Source organism: Carlito syrichta, unplaced genomic scaffold (assembly GCF_000164805.1).
Source record: "Carlito syrichta isolate Samal-C Ts95f unplaced genomic scaffold, Tarsius_syrichta-2.0.1 Scaffold308114, whole genome shotgun sequence".
NCBI classification, from domain to species: domain Eukaryota; kingdom Metazoa; phylum Chordata; class Mammalia; order Primates; family Tarsiidae; genus Carlito; species Carlito syrichta.
The window spans coordinates 100,329-122,141 of NW_007252210.1; the positions used below are offsets into that span (position 1 = coordinate 100,329).

A 21,813-nucleotide genomic window follows, 5' to 3' on the forward strand; every position below is an offset into this window, starting at 1 on the left:
CCCTGGTGGAGATTTTGCCGTGAGTAGCGCGCGCCCCCTAGCGGCCGTTCGCCCCGGGCCCACCAACTGTCCCCTCGTGCTAGCTACAGATGGGTGTGGGGTCTCCCAGACTCCATTCTCGGTTGGGACAAGGCTCCCTGCGGGCAGCAGCGCGCAGGGACAGGTCAGGAAGGGCTGACTCCCTTTGCACTCCAGCCCAGGGCTGCAGAACTGCCCTCTGCATCCATCTGAACTTGTCCCCCGGCCTCCATGGCCCCGGAAAGGCCAGTCCTCATTCCTGGTCCTATGCAACAGGGGCCCAAATCCTCCGCTGTCACAGCCTCGCAGAGAGATGCGATGGACGCATTTTCACAGAACTGCAGCCCAAGGGATGCCCCAGGGTGGACATCACTTCTGTCAAAGGACACAGTCCGGAAAACTCAGGCTTGAAAGGGGAGGGGGAGTGAAGTCCCCTGGGCCGGTGGGAGGGGAGAACAAAAATGAGCCAGGCTTGCCAGTGGCTCATGTCTGTAAGCCCAGCACTTTGGGAGGTCGAGGCGGGAGGACCGCTTGAGCCCAGGTGTTCCAGACCAGCCAGGGCAGCACAGCAAAACCATGTCTCCAAAAATATCAAAAAATGAGTTCAGGCGTGGTGGCACACACCTGTCATCTCAGTTATTTGCGAGGCTGAGGCAGAAGGTTCACCCGAGCCCAGAAGGTCGAGGCTGCAGTGGCTGTGATTGTGCCACTGCATTTCAGCCTGGGTGACAGAGTGAGACTCTGACTCAAAAGAAAGAAAGAAAGAAAGAAAGAAAAAGACAAAAGAAATGATTCAGGCTCAGAAACCACTAGGATTTAGCGAAGGCTAGAAATTTGCCTTCAAGGGAGGGCCTGGAGGTGAACAAAAAGTGTAGGGGCGGACCCAGGTTTAGCAAGCCTTGCTGTTTGGACTGTCACATGGGAAATGTGTAGCCAAGTGATAGGACCCAGGACTGAGAAGTAGGATCTAGGCTTCAAGGAGAGTTCTGAGCCCAGTGAGTGGCCAGGTGATTGCAAGTGGTTTTGGGGCGGGTTACAGCCTTGACTGCGACTTGCAGGACAAACGGCCTAACTGCCGGCCTAGGTAGAGTTGAAGACTGTCCTCTGATCCCTGTAGCCATTAGGCAGTTTGGCAGCTTGTTGATGTGATGGAAGTAATTATTATTATTATTTTGAGTTGTAGTCTTACTCTGTCGCCCAGGCTGGAGTGCAGTGGCACACTCATAGCCACCCCAGCATCAACCTGCTGGGCTCTGGCAATCGGAAGCAATATTTTAGGAAGCAGGCAGGGCCTCCCTGTCTTGGTGCCAAGGATAAGTGGAGGCTGAAACCAGGGAAACTATCAGTGACTGTTCTGCCTGTTGGCACCTTTTTCATTATCTTTCTCTCCCTAGTTTTGACTATAAACATTCCAATCCTCCCAAAATTAAACAGAAAAAAAAAAGTGTTTCAAATTGAAACATAGATTTAGGTGTGTGTGTGGGGGGGGAAATGGTGTGTACTACACCTGCTTTCTGTGTTAGCAAAATATCTCTGCATTTTCTGATTCCAGGCAGGTTGATAAGTGTTTGTTTTCAATCACATGCTTGCTGGCAGGACATTTAATTTGTATCATATTCATGTTTAGTACTAGTGAAATCATACTAGAATAGAGTTTGTTATTGGAAATCTGACTTTTTTTCCTCTAGTATATTTCCAATGATACAATCCAACTTTTTCAAAACAAAGGTCCTATCTCTTGTGTTGCCTTAGAAATGTTTGCAGGAAGTTGTCTTTGTGAGTATGCTTTTATATAATTGGGAAAAGTTGTAAGAAATCGTTTATGGAAATACAATTAATTTAAATAAATCTTTGGATTTAACTATAAGCAAATTCATCACGGTGTTTATTTATCATAGAATGGAAACTTCAAGCGTTTTCTTATTTCGGATTATATGTGCTTTGAAAAAACGCAGTAGCACAATCATGGCTACCGCAGCTTCAACTTCCTGGACTCAGGTGATTCTTCCATCTCAACCTCCTGAGTAGAAGAAACTACAGGCCTGGCTAATTTTTCTATTTATTATAGAGACACGGGCTCACCATGTTGCTCAGGTTGGTCTCAAATCCCTGAGCTCAGGCAATCATTTTACCTCTAACTACCAAAGTGCTGGGATTACAGGTGTGAGCCACTGTGCCTGGCTATTTGCTAGTGATTTTTTTTTATTTTTTAAAGAAAAAGTTCTTTGGGAAGTGTACTTCAGATAAAAACAATGAGATTCTTGGTTTTTTTTTCAAACCTTCTTTATCAAAATTGTTTGGTTCTCAGGATATTTTTGGTTTCTTTTTTGTGTTGTTTTCTTTCTTTTTCTTTTCTTTTTTTTTTTGAGTTGGAGTTTCACTCTGTCGCCCAGTCTAGAGTGCAGTGGCACACTCATGGCCACCGCAGCCTCGACCTGCTGGGCTCAGGTCATCTTTCCATCTCAGCCTTCCAAATAGCTGGAACTACAGGCACACGCAACCATGCCCAGCTAATTTTTGATTGATTATAGAGATGAGGTCTCGCCAAATTGCCCAGGCTGGTATCGAACCCACTCGTCTCTGCCTCCCAAAGTGCTGAGATTACAGGCTGAGTCACTGAGCCCGGCCTTGTGTTGTTTTCAATGCACCCTTAGATACTGATGCCAGAATAAATGAGTATTGCTGATTACCAAAACTGTGACAGACAAAGGTACAGAGAGACTATGGCATTGTCACCAAAGCAAAGGCTCTCTTGACTATGGGAAGGACAAGAGGGCTTTTAACCTACAGATTTCATCCCTGAATATTCAAAAATCTTAGCCACATTTGAAAAGAAAGAGTGAGAAAAAGAGCCTACAGCATCTCATAGCATAGGACACTGACAGAACTCTCCAGTCCTGTCTTGTGGGCCCAACGTTCTAGGCCGTTTTTCACTTAACTCTGTGGGCTTCAGTTTCAAAATAAAACCTAATAAATAGTATAAGGAAATTTGTAGGCATAGGCTGGTAATGTTTCATGAATATGAAAACAAAATTGTTTTCATGGAGTAACAGGGTTATGTAAACTGAAGGAACTTATAGGTTTGAGGGAGCATATTTCTGTATTTCTGAAGTTAATGTTGCAAATATTTATTGCTGTGTCCTAAGTATTAATGTGGGTGCTAATTGCAATTATAAATCTTCAATTAGTGCTCAGAACATTAAGTATGTTTTTACAGTTTTTATTAAGACCGTTTTTGTGTGTCAAATTTAACTGACCATTTTGTTTATTACAGAAAGCAGTACCTATCTTAGGTAGAAAACTAGAAAATTCAGGCCGAACGTGATGGCTCACGCCTGTAATCTCAGCACTTTGGGAAGCGGAGGCGAGAGAATTGCCAGAACACTGGACAACTTGGGCGAGACCTTGTCTCTACAATAAATCAAAAAATGTAGCTGGGTGTGGTGGCACATGCCTGTGGTTCCTGCTACTTGGAAGGCTGAGGCGGAAGGATCATCTGAGCCCAATAGGTCGAGGCTGCGGTGGCCATGAGCATGCCACTGCACTCCAGTCTGGGTGACAGAGTGAGACTCTAACTCAAAAAAGAAAGAAAGAAAGAAAATTAGAAAGTTCAGACAAGCAAAACTAAAATCACATTCTCATCTCCCAGAGATCATATGTGAAATCTCTGTGTATGTATGTGTGAGAGAGAGAGAGAGGAGACAACTGTTTTTAAGCCAACATGAGGTCATTGTATATACTGCTGTTTGGTAAATGCTTTCTTCAGTCAAAATCTCTACTCTTTTTATTTCAGTAAAAATCCATCTCATATAATTCCAAATCTTACTCAGATTTTCCCAAGAAGACCCCAGAAGGTCCTATAGCTGGTTTGCCCTAAGAATACCCAACTCAGGACCAGGCCAGCATCTCTGGTTGTTTGTTAAGTGTCTTTATTTAGCACAGGACTCCCCTCCTCCCATTACATCCCATTGACTTGATCTTTGCCCTCCATTGTTGTTAAAATTTGAAATCTACAGAAAAATATGATAGACACTTGGCCTAATTCATCGTTCACGGATCTTTTACTACATTCTTTCTCCTCCTCACCCCCTTTTTGAGGTATTTGAAAGTAACTTGCAGACAATCCTTTTGTGTTTCTGCTTGATTTTCGTCCTTCCATGACATTGACATTTACGGTCGGGCTAGTTGTGTGGCAGAAGGTCCTTCATAGATTTGTCTGATTGTGTCCTCATGATTGGATTTCGTTAAATATTGTTTTGTTTTGAGTCAGAGTCTCACTCTATTGCCGAGGCTGGAATATAGTGACATGCTCACGGCCACCGCAGCCTCTACCTGCAGGGCTCACGCCATCCTCCTGCCTCAGCCTTCCAAGTAGCTGGAACTACAGGCATATGCCACTAAGCCTGGCTAATTTTTTGATTTATTGTAGAGACAAGGTCTCACCAAGTTGCCAGGGCTGGTCTCGAACCCTTGGGCTCAGGCAGTCCTCTCACCTCGGCCTCCCACAATGCTGGGATTATAGGCATTAGCCACCATGCCTGGCCATTAAACATTGTTGTGGGAATACTACGCAGATAATTTAATGTCTGATGATTTATTGTCCTCTCGGTGCTTCATAGCAAGAAGCACAATGACATTTGTCCCATTATTGAGGATGTTAAATTTGATCACTTGGTTATGGTGCCGCCTGCCAAAGTTCTCCATTGTCAAGGTTGTTCTTTTGAAATGAAGTCATCTAGCTGGGCACAGTGGCTCACAGCTGTAATCCCAGCACTTTGGGAGGTGGAGGCAAGAGGATTGCCTGAACCCAGGGGTTCAAGACCAGCCTGGACAACTTGGTGAGACAACTTGATTTTCATCTCTAAAAATAAAAAAAATTAGCCAAGTGTGGTGGCGCACACCTGTAGTTCCAGATACTTGGAGGGCTGAGGTGGAAGAATAGTCTGAGCCTAGGTCGAGACTGTGGTGGCCGTGACGTGCCTCTGCACTCCAGCCTAGGTGATAGAGTGACACTCTGACTCAAAAAAAAAAAGGAAAAGAAATGAAGTCATCTGTGCATTGATATTCTGAAGTGTATATTACCTGATAGCCTTTCACCCAGTGATTTTAGCATTCCATGATCCTTAACCAAATAAGTTGTTATGATGGTGTCTGTCTGAAAAGTTCTAAATTTTATCTATGTTTGACATTTTTTCATAAGTAAGTACTTCCTGCTCCCTATTTATTTATTTTTTAGTGTCACTCTTAATTCATGGACTCTTTTTTTCATTCGATGTGCTGTAACCCATTAATGTCATTTTCTTTTCTTTTTTTTTTTTTTTTTGAGCTGGTAGTCTCTGGTGCCCAGGCTGTAGTGCAGTGGCACAATCACAGCTCACCACAGCCTTGACTTCAATTGGTTCTCCTGCCTCAGCCTCCTGAGGAACTGGGACTATAGGCATGCACCACCATACTCAGCTAGTTTTTAGAGATGAGATCCCGCTATGTTGCCCAGGCTGATCTCAAACTCCAGGGCTTAAGCAGTCCTCCTGCCTTGGCCTTCCAGAGTGCTGGGATCACAGGCATAAGCCACCATGCCTGGCCTGCACCTGAATTTTTAAAGGTCATTAGAAAGAAGTAGCCATGAATCTATTAAGATTTACAAATCGGCTGAGCGCGGTGGCTCAGCCTATAATCCCAGCACTTTGGGTGGCCGAGGTGAGAGGATTGCCCGAGTTTGAGACCAACCTGGGCAATGTGGCGAGACCTCATTTCTACAATAAATCAAAAAATTAGCTGGACGTGATGGCGTGTGCCTGTAGTTCCAATTACTTGGAAGGCTGGGACAGAAGGATTGTCTGAGCCCAGCAGGTCGAGGCTGCGGTGGCCGTGAATGTGCCACTGCACTCCAGCCTGGGTGACAGTGTGAGACTCTGACTCAAAAAAAAAAAAAAGATTTACAAATCTTACCATATGCTGGAATTGCTTGACATTAAAGGAAGTATTAATTGGTCATATTTTGAAAATATTTTATTTTCTCGCATTATAATCCTATCTTCTTTTCTCCTGCTTGCCTCCTTTTTTGTTGCTAGTTGGACAGAGAGAATCCGAAGATGTGAGTGAAAGAGACTCGAGTGAAGAGATGGCTGCCCACTCCGCAGTTGTTCAGGACATCACTTGTGATGGGCCGGACGAGATGCCTGAAATAATTGAACAGATCCCTTCTTCAGAAAGCAATTTAGAGGACTTAACACAGCCCCCCGAGTCTCAGGCTAACGATATTGGATTTAAGAAGGTGTTTAAGTTTGTCGGCTTTAAATTCACTGTGAAAAAGGATAAGACTGAGAAGTCTGACAACGTCCAACTACTCACTGTCAAAAAAGATGAAGGGGAGGGAGCCGTGGGGGCTGGTGACCACCAGGAGCCCAGCCTTGGGGCAGAAGAAGCAGCATCCCAAGAAAGTGAACTCAAACAGCCCATAGAGAAGCCCGAAGGGACCCTTAGGCATGAGCAGGGCACCACGGAAGTTGCTCTTCCTGCTGAGTTTGGTCAGGCAGTGGATGAAGGCAAAGGCGAAGGGGAAGAAAAGCAAGAAAGGGAACCCAGGTCTGCAGAGTCTCCCACGAGCCCGGTGGCCAGTGAGACGACATCATCCTTCAAAAAATTCTTCACTCAAGGTTGGGCCGGCTGGCGCAAAAAGACCAGTTTCAGGAAGCCAAAGGAGGAGGAACTGGATGCTTCGGAGAAGAAAAAGGATCAAGAGCCAGAGAAAGGAGACACGGAGGAACACGAAAAGGCGGACGATGGCTCCGAGAAGCCCACGGTCTCAGCACTGCCACACCCGCCCGAGCTGACGGAAAGCGATCGTGAGGCCCGACTGTCGGCTGACTATGAGAAGGTCGAGATGCCCTCGGACGAGCAAGTTGATGGCTTGCAGGGATCTTCTGCGGACAGACCCGCTCCGTTAGCGACAGAAGTGTTCGATGAAAAGATAGAAGGCCACCAAGAAGAAGTTGTTGCTGAAATCCACATCAGCACTGCCGAGAGGACCACGGACGAGCTGGAAACCAAGGGCCAAGAAACAGTAGAGGCTTTGCCCCCCGGGAAATCGGTGGAAGCAAGTGCCGAACCCCAGGAAGGTGAACCTCCCACCGAGCTGGAAAAGACCAAAGACGCCTGTGTTTCTGGAGGGGACCAGCCTCAGGGAGCCGACCTGAGTCCTGATGAGAAGGTGGTGACCAAGCACTCCGAAGCCATTGTGAGTGAGGCGGAAATGCTGTCCTCGCAAGAGAGAATGAAGGTGCAAGGAAGTCCATTGAAGAAGCTTTTTACCAGTACTGGCTTAAAAAAGCTTTCTGGAAAGAAACAGAAAGGGAAAAGAGGAGGAGGGGGTGATGAAGAGTCAGGGGAGCAGAGTCAAGTTCCAGTAGACTCTCCAGACAGCAATGATGAACAGAAGGGCGAGAGCTCTGCCTCCTCCCCGGAGGAGCCCGAGGAGATCACGTGTCTGGAGAAGGGGCTGGCAGACGGGCACCAGGATGTGGAGGCTGAGGAAGGAGCCACTTCCGATGGAGAGAAGAAAAGAGAAGGCGTGACCCCCTGGGCATCCTTCAAAAAGATGGTGACGCCCAAGAAACGCGTGAGAAGGCCTTCTGAAAGTGACAGAGAAGAGGAGTTGGACAAGGTGAAGAGTGCTACCTTGTCCTCCACAGAGAGCGCAGCCTCTGAGATGCAAGAAGAACCCAAAGGAATCGTAGAAGAGCAAAGGCCGGAGGAGCCAAAGCGCAAGGTGGACACGTCGGTGTCCTGGGAAGCCTTAATTTGTGTGGGGTCCTCCAAGAAAAGAGCAAGGAAAGCGTCCTCTTCTGATGATGAGGGGGGACCCGCAGTGACGGGAGGAGACGGCCAAAGAGCCGACGAGGCCGGAAGAGACAAAGAGGTAGGAGCAGACGCCACCCTTGCCAGCTCCCAAGAGCATGATCAAGGGCAAGGAAGCTCCTCTCCCGAGCAAGCTGGAAGCCCTTCCGAAGGGGAGGGCGTCTCCACCTGGGAGTCATTTAAACGATTAGTCACGCCCAGAAAAAAGTCCAAGTCGAAACTGGAAGAGAAGAACGAAGACTCGGGGGCTGGCCCTGGCGTGGAACATTCCGCTTCAGATGCCGAACCCGGGAAAGAAGAATCTTGGGTTTCCATTAAGAAGTTTATTCCCGGACGAAGGAAGAAAAGATCAGATGGGAAACAAGAACAAGCCACGACTGAAGACACGGGGCTGGCGGAGGCCAACGAGGATGACTCCGATGTCCCGGCCGTGGTGCCCCTGTCTGAGTATGACGCAGTCGAGAGGGAGAAATTGGAGGCTCTGCAGACTCAGGAGAGAGCCGAGAAGCCCAAGCAAGAGGCAGCTGCCTGTGTGTCTGAGGAGCTCAGTAAGAGCCTGGTTCACACGGTGGCGGTGGCCGTCATTGACGGGACAAGGGCAGTCACCAGTATTGAGGAACGGTCCCCTTCTTGGATATCCGCTTCAGTGATAGAGCCTCTCGAACAAGCAGAAGATGAAGCCACCATAGAAACCAGGGAGGTATTTGAAAGAGATGTCACCGCAGGAGAAACGCCCATGGTGACCAAACCTTCACCAGAGAACAGACGTGCCCGGGATGACTCGGTCGTTGGGGAGGTGGAATTGATGTCCGGAGCTGTGACAGCTGCAGAAGCAACAGGGGCTTTTTGTCCTGAGGAGGCAACCGAAGCCTCTGGCGCTGAGGAGACCACAGAAATGGTGTCAGCAGTTTCCCAGTTAACCGACTCCCCAGACACCACCGAGGAGGCAACACCGGTGCAGGAGGCAGAGGGTGGCGTACCAGACTTAGAAGAGCAGGAGAGGCAGACCCATGAGGTCCTGCAGGCAGTTGCAGAAAAGGTGAAGGAGGGGTCCCGGCTGCCTGGCACTGGAGGGCCGGGGGACGCCCTCCACACCACCCAGAAAGAAGAGTCCGAAACACCAGAAGAAGGTTCTGGAGCGCCAGTTCTGAAGAAAGAGATGGCTGATGATGCAGCGTTAAAGGTCTACATTCAAGAGATGAAAACCGAGCCTTGGACACAAGGGGAGGGGATGCTGCAGACCACCCCGGAAAGCTTTGAGAAAGCTCCTGAAGTCACAGAGCGTGCAGAGGCCAGGGAGCTTACAACCATTTGTCACACTGAAACCTCGGCTGGGGTCAAGTCTCGGGCGGTTGTGATGGAGCAGGCTGCCCTCCCTGACTCTGTTGAAACCCCTACAGACAGTGAGACCAGTGGAAGCATCCCTGTGGCAGATGTTGGCACTCTAGAGACAGCGCAGCAAGACAAGATGGTAGAAACCCCTAAAGATGGTGATGTTGCATCTGTTGCCCAGCCAGGGGTCACAGAAGCCGAGGCCGTGCCTGTCCAGATCAAGAGACCTCTGGCATCTTCTGGTCTTCCATCCCAGGAAGAAAGGAAAGAACAGTCAAAAATGGAAGATGCTGTGGAACATACAGACAAAGAGGGGTCTGTGGAAACTGTACCCCTTCCGCCCAAGACTGAGGCTATTCAAGAGGCTGGCCAACTTGCTGGTGAGGAAACCAAAGGTGGACCATCTATCGTAGGACTTGAGGTGTCTGTAGATGCAGACGTAACCGTCAGTCAGGAAAAGGCCATGGAAGCTGTCCTTAAAGATGAAGTGATGAAAGAAGCTGAATGTCAAAAGAATGATAATATTGAACTCCAGAGTGCTGCTAAGTCTCTTCCGCGTCCAGAGGAGAGAGAAATGGAAGTTCAAGTAGAAAGGAAGAACACAGAAGCCAAGCCAACCCACATGAGTGACAAGAAGCTTGAGCAAAAAATGGCAGGGTCTGAAGAGCTTCATGAGCTACTGGTTCAGACAGTGAATGCGACCGTCCTAGATGGAGAAAAGGAAGTTGGCAGTTTGGAAGGAAGTCCTCTTCCTCCTCTCAGTCAAGAGGAAGCAGCACACACAGAAATTCAGGTTCAGAGCGCCGAGGCGCCGTTCACACTAACAGCTGCAGCAGGGGAGGAAAAGGTCTTAGGAGTGATGGTCAGAGTTTTAGGAACAGGTGAAGCTTTGGAGTCTGCAAGTGCACATTTAGTGCTGGAAGAAAAAGCCTCTGAAAAAGATGAAGACTTCACTGCCCAGCCAGGAGAAGAGGCTGTGTCCACAGGGCCTGAGTCTCAGGCAGAATCAGTAGCAGTGACGGTGTCTGCCACTACCGAAAAAGGTTTCTGTTCTGACCTGGATGGAGAGAAAACCAAGTCGCTGAGATGGAAGTTAGATGAAGTGGAGGGGCAGGCTGCGTGCCAGGAGGTCACAGTGGTAGCAGCAGAGGAAGTTTTCAAGGCTGAAAGTGAAATTGTGGAAATTCAGACTGAGAGCAGTAAACTCGTCCAGAACATCATTCAGACCGCTGTTGACCAGTTCGTCCGCACAGAAGAAATAGCCACTGAAATGGTGACGTTGGATTTGCAGATACAGGCTCCCCCGATGAAAGCTGATACCCAGAGAGCTGAACAGGAAGCAGAGGAAGAAGACAGCAAACATGAGGCCTCTGCACTGGATGAAACACACACTTTTGCAGCCAAAGAGGAGTCAGAGCTCACCGTGGTAGAACAGGCACGTTCTGGTATTTCCAAAGATGTAAGTGACGCTTCAGAGAAGAGCATAACCGCTGAGGTAGAAAGTTCCAGCGTAAATGACCAGCAGCTGGAAGAGGTAATTCTCCCATCCAAGGAAGAGGGAGATGGAACTGGAACACAGTCTGGGCCAGAAGACGATGGTTGTGCCACGTTAGGAGAAATGAAGGAGAAGTCGCTCTTTGAATCCAAAGAAGATAAAGAAAGAGATGGTGTTCATGGCCCTGAGAAGCAAAACTCAGCCCTGGAAGACACCGATGCCTCAGGAGGCGCAGCCAAAGATTCTCCAGATACAAATGGCCCAAAACGAACAGGGAAGGCAGAGGCCCAGGAAGTCAAGTTTCAGGAAGGAAAGGTGCACAGTGAGCCAGATAAAGAGACCAGAACCTCAACACAGGAGGAGGTGCAGAAACAGGAGAGCGAGCCAACAACGTCAGAACTTACAGAATCCTAAAACATCATGCAAGTAAGCTTCCTTTGCTCCTAAGACCATTTTTCTCCTTTATGCCATTAGATGGCACACACTTTGTGAAGCCATTGGGAATTCAGATAATTTGTGATTTTATGCAGAACCTTCAGTTGGGGAAATAACTGTCAACAATGCTAAAAGGTCTAGGAACGTTTCATTGGTTTTGGTCACTGAAATGCCATTGAGTCTTTTTGATGTTGTGAAAATAATGGCTTCATCTTGCCCATAGTGTGACTACTTTAGAAGAAGATAAAGGGGTGTGTGTGCTTGGCTCAGGCATAAAAAATACACTGTGCTCACTCCACATCCACTAGTTTGTTGATTTTTTCCCCCTAGTTGGGGTTTCACTCTGTCCCAGGCTGGAGTGCGGTGGCATCATCCTGGCTCACTGCAGCCTTGACTTCTTGGGCGCAAGTGATCCTTCCACTGCTGCAACCCCAGTAGCTGGGACTACAGGCATGCACCACCACACCTGGTTAATTTATTTCTTGTAGCGATGATGTCTCGCTATGTTGCCCAGGCAGGTTTAGAGCTCTTGGGTTCAAGCAATCCTCCCATTACGGTCTCCCAAAGTACTGGCTGAATTTTTATTTTTATTATTAATAGCTAGTGGCCAAAGTAAGTTTATATTAAACTGCTTGAAATACAATTTTTAGCTCTTTAGGAAGAAATAGATTTTTTTCCCAGCAGTAGTAACAAGCATTTCTGGAATATCCCAATGTATGGATGGCTTACCCTGATTGTGTCAGGAGACCACAGCCCCTCGTTTTGTGGCAGTCGAGCATAATACACTATGCACCCTCCCATCTTACTTTTTTTAAAAAACGGAGTTGAACTGTGGTATCATTAGGGCTCCCAATTGCAGCAGTTCATGCTTGCAACTATTCTGTTGTTAATAAATGAGAGAAGCTGGGTGCAGTGGTTTATACCTGTGATCTCAGCATGCTGGGAGGCAGAGGCGAGAGGATTGTCTCAGCTCAGGGGTTCGAGACCAGCCTAGGCAGCATGGTAAGACCTCATCTCTACAGTTAACCAAAAAATAAGCTGGGCGTGGTGGCACATGCCTGTAGTTCAGCTACTTGGAAGGATGAAGCTGAAGGAATGCCTGTGCCCAGCGGGTCGAGCCTATGGTGGCCGTGAGTGTGCCACAGCACTCCAGCCTGGGTGACGAAGTGAGATTCTAACTCAAAGAAAAAAAATGAGAGAGAAACCAGGCACGGTGGCTTATGCCTCTTATTCCATTTCTTTGGGAGGCTGAGTCAGGAGGATTGCTTGAGCCCAGGAGTTCGAGACTAGCCTCGGCAGTATAGTGAGACCTCATCTCTACAGAGTAAAACAAAATTAGCCAGACATGATGACGCATGTCTGTAGCCCCAGCTACCTGGGAGACTGAAGCAAAAGAATAGCTTGAGCCAAGGAGTTCAGAGCTTCAGTGAGCTATGATCACAGTGCTGCACTCCAGCCTGGACAACAGAGTGAGAACCCTATCTCTAATAAATGAGTAAATAAATAAATAAGGGTCCAGGTGTGGTGACTCGTGCCTGTAATCCCTGCACTTTGGGAGGTGAAAGCGAGAGGATTGCCTGAGACCAGGGATTCAAGACCAGTCTGGGCAACTTGGTGAGACCTCGTCTCTACAATAGATAAAAAAAATTAGCCAGGTGTGTACATGCCTGTAGTGCCAGCTACTTGGAAGGCTAAGATGGAAGGAAGGATCACCTGAGCCCAGCAAGTCGAAGCTGTGGTGGCCATGAGCATGCTACTGCACCCCAGCCTGGGTGACAGTGAGTCTCCAACTCGAAAAATAAATACATAAAGAAAGAATAAAAATAAATAGGGGAAAAGAGGGAGGTTTTATTTACTCTTGACTCTTACTCTTCTATAGTTAAGCTCACTGTCTGTCCGAGGTCCGACTGTGAAGACAAGTTGTAGAAGAAATTGAACGCGGCTGCTGCTGAGACTCAAGATCAATGTTTCAGAACTTTGAGCCCCGGAGAGCAGACACATCCACTGATCTCATTTCCAGAGAGCCCCTGACAATCCTGAGGCTGCATCAGGAGCTATAGCCATGTACTGTTTCCTCTTCTCTTGATACCATATAATGTTTCTGATTCAGTCCTGAATTCTCAACCTGGAACTGGAGATGGCAATATCTAGTTCTCCTTCTCAAACTGGAGTGTCGTTCTTTATGTATTTATATATATGTTTTACATAGTCCTCTTTCTGTATCTATTGTATATTTTTTCTTAATGTTTAAGGAAATGTGCAGGTTAGTTCATGCTTTTTTGTATCACCCAATATACGAGGGGGCTTGCAGCCATGGGGGAAGCCTTGGGGAGCTTTAAGCCTCGATTATAACCTATGAAAAACAGTGCTTCCTAGAAATAACATTCCTGATTAGAAGGTACAGTTTTTATTTTTAAATTCACTAACGATTAGGTCCGAGCTTAGTAGCACTCTGAAATTGGTCACTTTTCCACTATGCACAGTGTGCTAAAGATAAAAAGCATTTTAAAACGTGCAGAATGTTCCAGCGTTACTGGAAAATGTTTCTTTCTAGCCCAGTGGAGGTGAGAAAGAAGTTCAGGAGCAGATTAATTTTTTAAGTCTGTTCTACTTGTTGTGATTGTTTGGACTAGTGAGTATGCTTGATCCTGGGGCAAAGTAGCGAACTGTTTTTCATGTTACAAAGAAGGAAAGAATTGACTCATAGGTTTTTGATTCTCCTCTTAAATGCTGGGCTGCATTCACACACAGCATGAAGTAAGTCAGGTTCTTTACAAATGGTATTTTGATAGATGTTGGATTGTGTCTGTGCCATATTTGTTCCTTTTCTTTTAAGAACAATGTTGCATTACATTCATTTCGGTAAATTGTGATTTGACGACTGATTTTAAATAAAACGTTTGCTTCGTTTAGATTTGCTGGTTTTATTAGATCTTAGGAAGCCTGGGGCATATGTTTACTGCATTTGAATGGTAAGATGGGCTGAGCATGGTGGCTCACGCCTGTCATCCCAGCACTTTGGGAGGCCAAGGTGGGAGAATCACTTGAGCCCAGGAGTTTGAGACCAACCTGAGCATCATAGCAAGACCTCGTTTCTACACACACACACACACACACACACACACACACACACACACAGAAAACCTTAGCCTGTAGTTCCAGCTACTTGGAACTGAGGTGGAAGGACTGCCTGAAACCAGGAGGTCAAGGCTGCAGTGAGCCAGAATTGGACCACTGCGCTCTAGCTTGGGCAACAAAGCAAGACCCTACCTTAAAAAAAAAAAAAGGAATGTGAAGATGATGATAAGATAGTGATTGATAAATGAGAACTTTTTAAATGTAATCACTGCATGAAAACTTCACTGCACACTATTTGAGTTGGACATTCAGAGGAAGTCATGGCAGAGATGCTTTTGCTGAAAGAAACCAGTGGCTTTTTTTCAGAGTGACATTCTGGTATAAGTCTACCGGTAGTTCCTGAAAATGTCTATTTCCTGTGTTAATATTTTTGGTTTTAAATCACTATTAACTTTAAGAAGAGTTAATAGTAAAGATACCTTGCCTAAAAAGTGATCTTGGAAAAGTTTTTTTAAATGTCAAAATAATGAGTCTTTCTAATACATAAAGGATTTTCTCAGACAATTGTCACTCAAAGAACAGTGTCACTAGTCCACTCCAAAGTTCTACTTTTTCACGTATAGACCTAGCCTGGCATATAGCTTCTTAAATTTTTCTCAAACTCAGTACTTCAGTTTGAGAATTTAAATTTCTGCTGCCAATTAATGACTTTTAAAGCATAACATTCTATAAAGCCTAATTTTAGCAGAATGTGCTAGAAGGCACCTTGTGTTGTTCTGAACATTTGCTGTTAAAATTGAAGGTAGTTTCTATTGTGCCAGCAAACCTGACTACATAAATGATTGGCCATATTAGTCAGATACTTCATGACAACAGGGTATGGTCTTATGGTTGGAAAACATCTAAAAGCCTTTTAGAAGTTGTTATCAAATATATATATATAATAGCCACCTGTGCTTAATTATTAAACTGTACTCGGTGGCTCAGCCTGTAATCCCACGCCTTTGGGAGGCTGAGGTGAGTGGATTGCCTGAGCCCACGGCTTCGAGACCTGCCTGGGCAACTTGGCGAGACTTCATCTCTACATTAAATCAAAAATCAGCTGGGCGTGGTAGCGCGCGTCTGTAGTTCCAGCTACTTGGAAGGCTGAGGTGGAAGGCTCGCCGGAGCCCAGCAGGTCGAGGCTGCGGTGGCCGGGAGCGGCCACTGCACTCCAGTCTGGGCGACAGAAGGAGACTCCAACTCAAAAAAAAAAAAAAAAAAAGAAAAAGAAAAAGAAAAAAACTATAAAAATTATTACTATTTTTTTTGGCCAACCGAGACTTAAATCCAAGAATTGGTATCCATTTTTGAAGGTCAACTAAAAAGTACTGGGCCAGCCTGGGCAACATAGTGAGACCTCATCTCTACAAAAAAAACTAGCCAGGTAAAGAGACTTGCACCTATAGTCCCAGCTACTCCGGAGTTGAGGTGGAAGGATCACCCAAGCCCAGGATGTCGAGGCTGCGGTGAGCCATGATCATGCCACCACAATCCAACCTGGGCAACAGAGTAAGACCCTAACTCAAAAAAAGATGCAAAGTATTAGAAATGACAGCTATTTTGTAACTTCCCCTCTCTGGCAGAAACTTTGTGTTGTTTTGAACAGATTAAACATTTGGGTAGTTGGTAGAAAACTGATTTTTTTGGTTTCAATTCCATCCTCATGCCATATATGTTTGTCTTTTCTGACCACCTGTGGCCAGGGGGTTTCTGACCATCCTAGTTGAGATTTCATGCGTAGCTGCTTCATGACTCTGCGTTTTGTGTTAATATCTGAATGTGCCCTGGGTTACTGCTGTCCCAGCTCTGTGTGTCTATTGAGCAACATTGTTTTCTGCACAAGAGGAACACCAACAGTGGCGTGAAATACAATTCTGTTTTATAATTCTGAAGCTGCTGTTAACTTAATAATCTGATGTAAACTTCAGAATAATCTGATGTAAACTTCAGAAGTTAGAGCAAGTGCCTACATTTTGCTATTTTGGCATGACAACAGAGCCGTGTACAATAGAAAGCAATTCAAGACTTGTCAACTTGTCACTTGTAATTGAGGACTTTAGACTGTTCCCCTCAGGTGATTTTGCATACAGTATCCATGAGTTGCCTCTCTGTACATAGATATACGTTGTTCCGATATTTCCTTTGGTGTTTGGAACTAGCGTAGTCAAGGGCTGGAAATTTTAGCTTTCAGTATAAGCTTCAAGCCTAGCAGTTACCTCTAGTCTGGGTCAATATTTGATTCCTCATTCTGTTTTGGGGTAAAATTTCGTTTAAATAAAATGCAATCTAATTCAATGGCATGGGTTTTCTTTCTGTAACTTCACCTTGCTTCGGTTTTGATTGCTTTTCTCTTTGCTGTTGCAATGTGTATCATATGCTTCAGCCACACTTTTAACTACTTACTTGGCCACCCTTTGTGGCGCTGTCCACAGAAGCATCAAGCATCACGAGTTTGGAATGAAAGTATCTGGGGGTGGGTGTGAGTACACAGAAATCTCTGTCAGTGACCCTTTTGGGGTTCTGGGCTCCTTGAATTAGAATCTCATAAAGCTTCTACCTGACCTCTGGCTCCCCAAAATAAAGAGTTTTGTGTCCAGTTTTTGGATAGTCACACAGATCTCTGAAATGCCAATCAAGAACCATTTTGTTCATTGTTAGAAACATTTTGGCCGGGCTCAGTGGCTCAGTCTGTAATACTGCGCCTTTGGGAGGCTGAGGTGAGTGGATTGCCTGAGCCTGCAGGTTCGAGACCCGCCTGGGCAGCGAGACTTTATCTCTACAATAAATCAAAAAATCAGCCGGGCGTGGTAGCGCATGCTTGTAATTCCGGCTACTTGAAGGCTGAGGCGGAAGGATCGCCGGAGCCCAGCAGGTCGAGGCTGCAGTGACCGGAAGCGGCCACTGCGCTCCAGTCTGGGCGACAGAGTGAGACTCCAACTCAAAAAAAAAAAAAAAAAAGGATAAGGACAGCTGGGCTCAGTGGCTTAGCCTGTAATCCCAGCACTCTGGGAGACTGAGGCGAGTGGATTGCCTGAACCCATGGGTTCAAGACCACCCCGGGCAACTTGGCGAGACCTCATCTCTACAACAAACCAAAAAAATTAGCCAGATATGGTAGCATGTGCCTGTAGTTCGGTTACCTAGAAAGCTGAGACGGAAGGCTTAACCAGAGCCCAGCAGGTCGGCGCTGGGGTGGCCATGAGCATGCCACTGCACTCCAGCCTGGGTGTTGGAGTAAGACTCCAACTCAAAAAAATAAACAGAAAGGACTAGGACACAGTCCAAGGATTCCCAAGTAGTAATAGCTTGGACCTGAACACAAACCCAATGTCACGTAAATCTAAATCTACATGACTATTTTTTTAAACAGTTTAAATTTTATTTATTTTAATAAGGCATACATATTTTATTAACATGCACACCAGAGCCTTCAGACTGAAGACCCAAAGATATAGGGGAAGTTGTCCATTTTTTGACTTAGATCTACAAAGTATAAAAAGCTGCGCAGAAATATGATTGGACAAAAGGCTAAGACCTAATGCTAATAGACTGAGGGGGAAACCCAGCAAGGTCTGTCCATGTCTAGATTCTTCTTGGCTTCTCTGGGCATGCGTTCCTTCCTTCTGGGTATGGGGCAGGACCCTCTCTGGAATGGAAGGCTTCCGACCTACAGTCAAACAACACTATGAAGCCAGGCTCGGTGGCTCACATCTGTAATCCCAACACGTTGGGAAATGGAGGTAAGAGCCCAGGAGTTTGAGACCAGCTTGGGCAATATAGCAAGACCTTGTCTCTACAAAAAATTAGCCAAGCGTGGTGGCATGCACCTGCAGTGCCAGCTACTCAGGAGACTGAGGTAGAAGGATCGTCTGAGCCCAGGAAGTTGAGGCTACAGTAGCCATGAACGTGCCATTGCACTCCAGTCTGGGTGACATAGTATGACTTTAAACAAAAAAAAAAAAAAAAAGAAAGAAAGCAATGCCTTTTTTTGGTCACCTAAGCATAACAGGCATTTTCTCAAGTGTGACACCTGCCTCTAGTCCCAGTTACTCTGGAGGCTGAGACAGCAGGATCCCTTGAGCCCTGGAGTTCAAGTCCAGTCTGGGCAAAACAGCAAGACTCCATTACATTACTTTAAAAAAATCTTTACTGTAGTGATCTACAGTTACTAGTGAGGTTGCTTTGTAACTTTGTGTTAACAGAGGCCAGGTGCAGTGCCTCACACCTGTAATCACAGCACTTTGGGAGACCGGGGCAAGAGGATTGCCTTAGCCCAGGAGTTCAAGACCAGCCCGGGCAACTTGGTGAGACCTCGTCTCTACCATAAATCAAAAAAATTAGCCAGGCTTGGTGGTGCATGCCTGTTGTTCCAACTACTTGGAAGGCTGAGGTGGAAGGATCCCCTGAGCCCAGCAGGTTGAGGCTACAGTGGCCGTGAGCATGCCACTGCACTCCAGGGTGAGACTGACTCAACAACAACAAAAAAAAAAAACACATTGTGCTTGGCCCTACTCAACCCTGTCAACCTCAAGAGTTTACCTAATTCCTAGAAAAGCAGATGAGATTGCCTCTAGATCTTGAAACCTGAACATAACTAGGGGGGTTCTTAAAGACTTTACAGAAATGATCCTGCAGAGATGGCCAGGGGCCAATTCAAGGAGTGGGATTTATCTTATGAAGTCATTCGCATCCTTTAGTGAGTCCTCCTACAACAGTCATACTCAAGGCCAGGGGAGCGCCCATGACACTGCCACACTCGCTGGTAGGTGCTGCTGTGCGTTTGGTTATCACAAAGGTCAGACTGTTAGGTATGTCATAAAAGTTGGGGCCACAGATCTTTACATCCTGCAAGGTGTCCAGCTTTTAAAGAGTTGAGGCCTGCAAATTGGGAGAAGACTAACTGACACGCTATTAGGATACTCCAAGCTGTGGTTGGGGTGGGGTTGGGCTTAGGGTTAGGGTTAGGGTTAGGGTTGAGGTTAGGGTTAGGGTTGCAGTTGTGGTTAGGGTTAGGGTTGGGGTTTTGGTTGGTGTTTGGTTAGGGCTAGCATGTGGTGGCATGCCTGTAATCCCAGCTACTCCGGTGACCACAGTGGTAGCATTCTTGAGTCCCGGAGTTGGAAACCAACCTGGCCAACACAGGCAGAAACCTGTCTCTAAAGCCTTTGCCTAAATAATAATCTGGACTAGAGCTTGATGGTCCTTATTAAAGCAGCAGCAATTGTTTGTGAAGCCATTGGTTAGGTTAAGAACTTATACAGAGTCTGTGGGGCATGATACTTGATGCCCTGCCTTGGAGGAGCGTGGACTGAAGAATGACCTGTATGACAGGTTACTCGCTGCTGTGGAGGTTGAGGGAAGTACTCCTTTCGGTTCAAGTTGCGGAGTCTGAGGTGCCCAAGGGTAAGTGTAAAGTCTGCAGCTCAGTATACACGTCTTAGAAACAGAATTTGGGACAGGAAGACATCAACTGCTCCTTTGTTCTCTATGAGTCCCTAGAAGCACATCAAGGAAGATTATGTACACCGATCCTTGCAACATGCCTTACAATCTCAACTCAGCTTAAGCTTGGTCACTGAGAAGGACGAGGACTCGGGTCACTTGCCCTGTCTCAGTGAATTCCTCATTTCAAAATGTATAAATGCTGTCCACCAGATTTTCCTGTTGTAAAAGGGCTTTATATACTAGAAAGCACACAGCACCCTCATTCATTAATATCAGTAGTTGGAAAATAAAGACATTTTGAGAAAACTGTTGCCAGACACAACTTTGTGACAGCTGCTTAGGCTTAGATGTTTGGGTAGATTCGGAATAATGGCAATGCTCTTATTTAAAGTTGAGCGAGTAGGTCTTGCATTTCTAATTTAGAGGCCAACATCCACTCTGCGTGATGCTTGTCTCTTTCCTCCTCTCCCTCCTGTCCTCAGCATTCGATGCCTGCTAGCACATCTCCCTGAGGGAGGGAAGGAGCCTGTCGGGAGGAAGGACTCTGGCCAGGAAGAGGCCAAACATGCAGTCTCTTCCGGGTCATGCCAGTCTCCCAGATTGTTTATTATTACACTCTTGGTCTCTCTGGCTGACTATCCTGGGCCCTTTGCATAGAAGCAACTTTTTCTAACTGGAAAGAGAAAAATATTTTTAAAAATTTAATTAATTTATTTATTTTGAATGGGGGCGGTCTCACTTTGTTGCCCTGGCTGAAGTGCAATGGCACGCTCTTGGCCACCGCAGCCTCGACCTGCTGGGCTCAGGTGATCCTTCCGCTCCAGGCTTCCAAGTAGCTGGAATTACGGCACACGCTACCACACCTGGCTAATTTTTGATTTATTGTAGAGACGAGGTCTTGCCAAGTTGCCCAGGCTGGTCTCAAACCCTAGGACTCAGGCAATCCTCTCACCTCTGCCTCCCAAGGTGCTGGGATTACAGGCATGAACCACCACACCCAGATTTCTTTTTTTAATTTTAAAATTCATTTTTATTTTTTAGAGCCAAGGTCTTGCTCTGTCACTCAGGCTGGAATGCAGTGGTGTGATCATAACTCTTGGATTTTTGCCCTACCTCAGATTTCCAAGTAGACTATAGGTATGCCCTCCACATCTAGCTAATTAAAAAAAAATTTTTTTTTAGAGAGATAAGGTCTTGCTATTTTGCCCAGGCTGGTCTTGAAATCCTAGCCTCAAGCACTCTATTCCCCTTGGCCTCCCAAAGCAGTGGGATTACAGGTATAAGTCACCCCATCCTGCCAGAAAATAATTCTTCAGTTCATTTTCTTTTGTTAAAAAAAGTTATAGAGGGCTGGATGTGGTGGCTCAAGCCTGTAATCCCAGCACTTTGGGAGGTGGAGGTGAGAGGATTGCCTGAGCTTGCATGTTCAATATCAGCCTGGGCAACGTGGAGAGACCTCATTTCTACAATATATAAAAAAAAATCAGAGCCGGGCTCGGTGGCTCAGCCTGTAATCCCACGCCTTTGGGAGGCTGAGGTGAGTGGATTGCCTGAGCCCGCGGGTTCGAGACCCGCCTGGGCAGCGGAGACCTCATCTCTACAATAAATCAAAAAATCAGCCGGGCGTGGTAGCGCATGCCTGTAATTCCGGCTACTTGGAAGGCCGAGGCGGAAGGATCGCCGGAGCCCAGCAGGTCGAGGCTGCGGTGGCCGGGAGCAGCCACTGCACTCCAGTCTGGGCAACAAAGTGAGACTCCAACTCAAAAAAACAAACAAACAAAAAAACAAGGGTACCTACAAAATGAACATTTGTATGCCTAACCCTGAATTGTATCCCACATTTAAAAACAAAAAATCAGCCGTGCATGTTGGCACATGCTTGTGGTTCCAGCTACTTGGAAAGCTAAGGCAGAAAGATCGCCTGAGCCCAGGAGGTCATGGCTGTGGTTGACTGTGAGCATTGTCACTGCACTCCAGCCTGGGTCACAATGTGAGACTCTGACTCAAACTCAAACTGAAAAAAAAAAAAAAGTTGTGTGGTTGTGGTATATTATACAACACCTTTTGTCTCATCTGGGTCCTTGTCTTTCTTTCTTTTTTTTTTTTTTTTT

The 21,813-nt window shown here is 46.3% G+C and overlaps 1 protein-coding gene across 1 annotated transcript in view; it reads left to right on the forward strand.

The window, feature by feature from the left end:
- The window catches only part of AKAP12 (A-kinase anchoring protein 12), a 47,377-nt gene extending 33,328 nt beyond the window's left edge, over positions 1-14,049 (forward strand). The window contains exons 3-4 of the mRNA XM_008064966.1: positions 6,090-11,128; positions 13,017-14,049. Of these exons, the coding sequence (XP_008063157.1) occupies positions 6,090-11,116 (5,027 nt within the window). The 3' untranslated portion in view covers positions 11,117-11,128; positions 13,017-14,049. The remainder of the gene's footprint in view (positions 1-6,089; positions 11,129-13,016) is intronic.
- Positions 14,050-21,813: the final 7,764 nt, after the last annotated feature.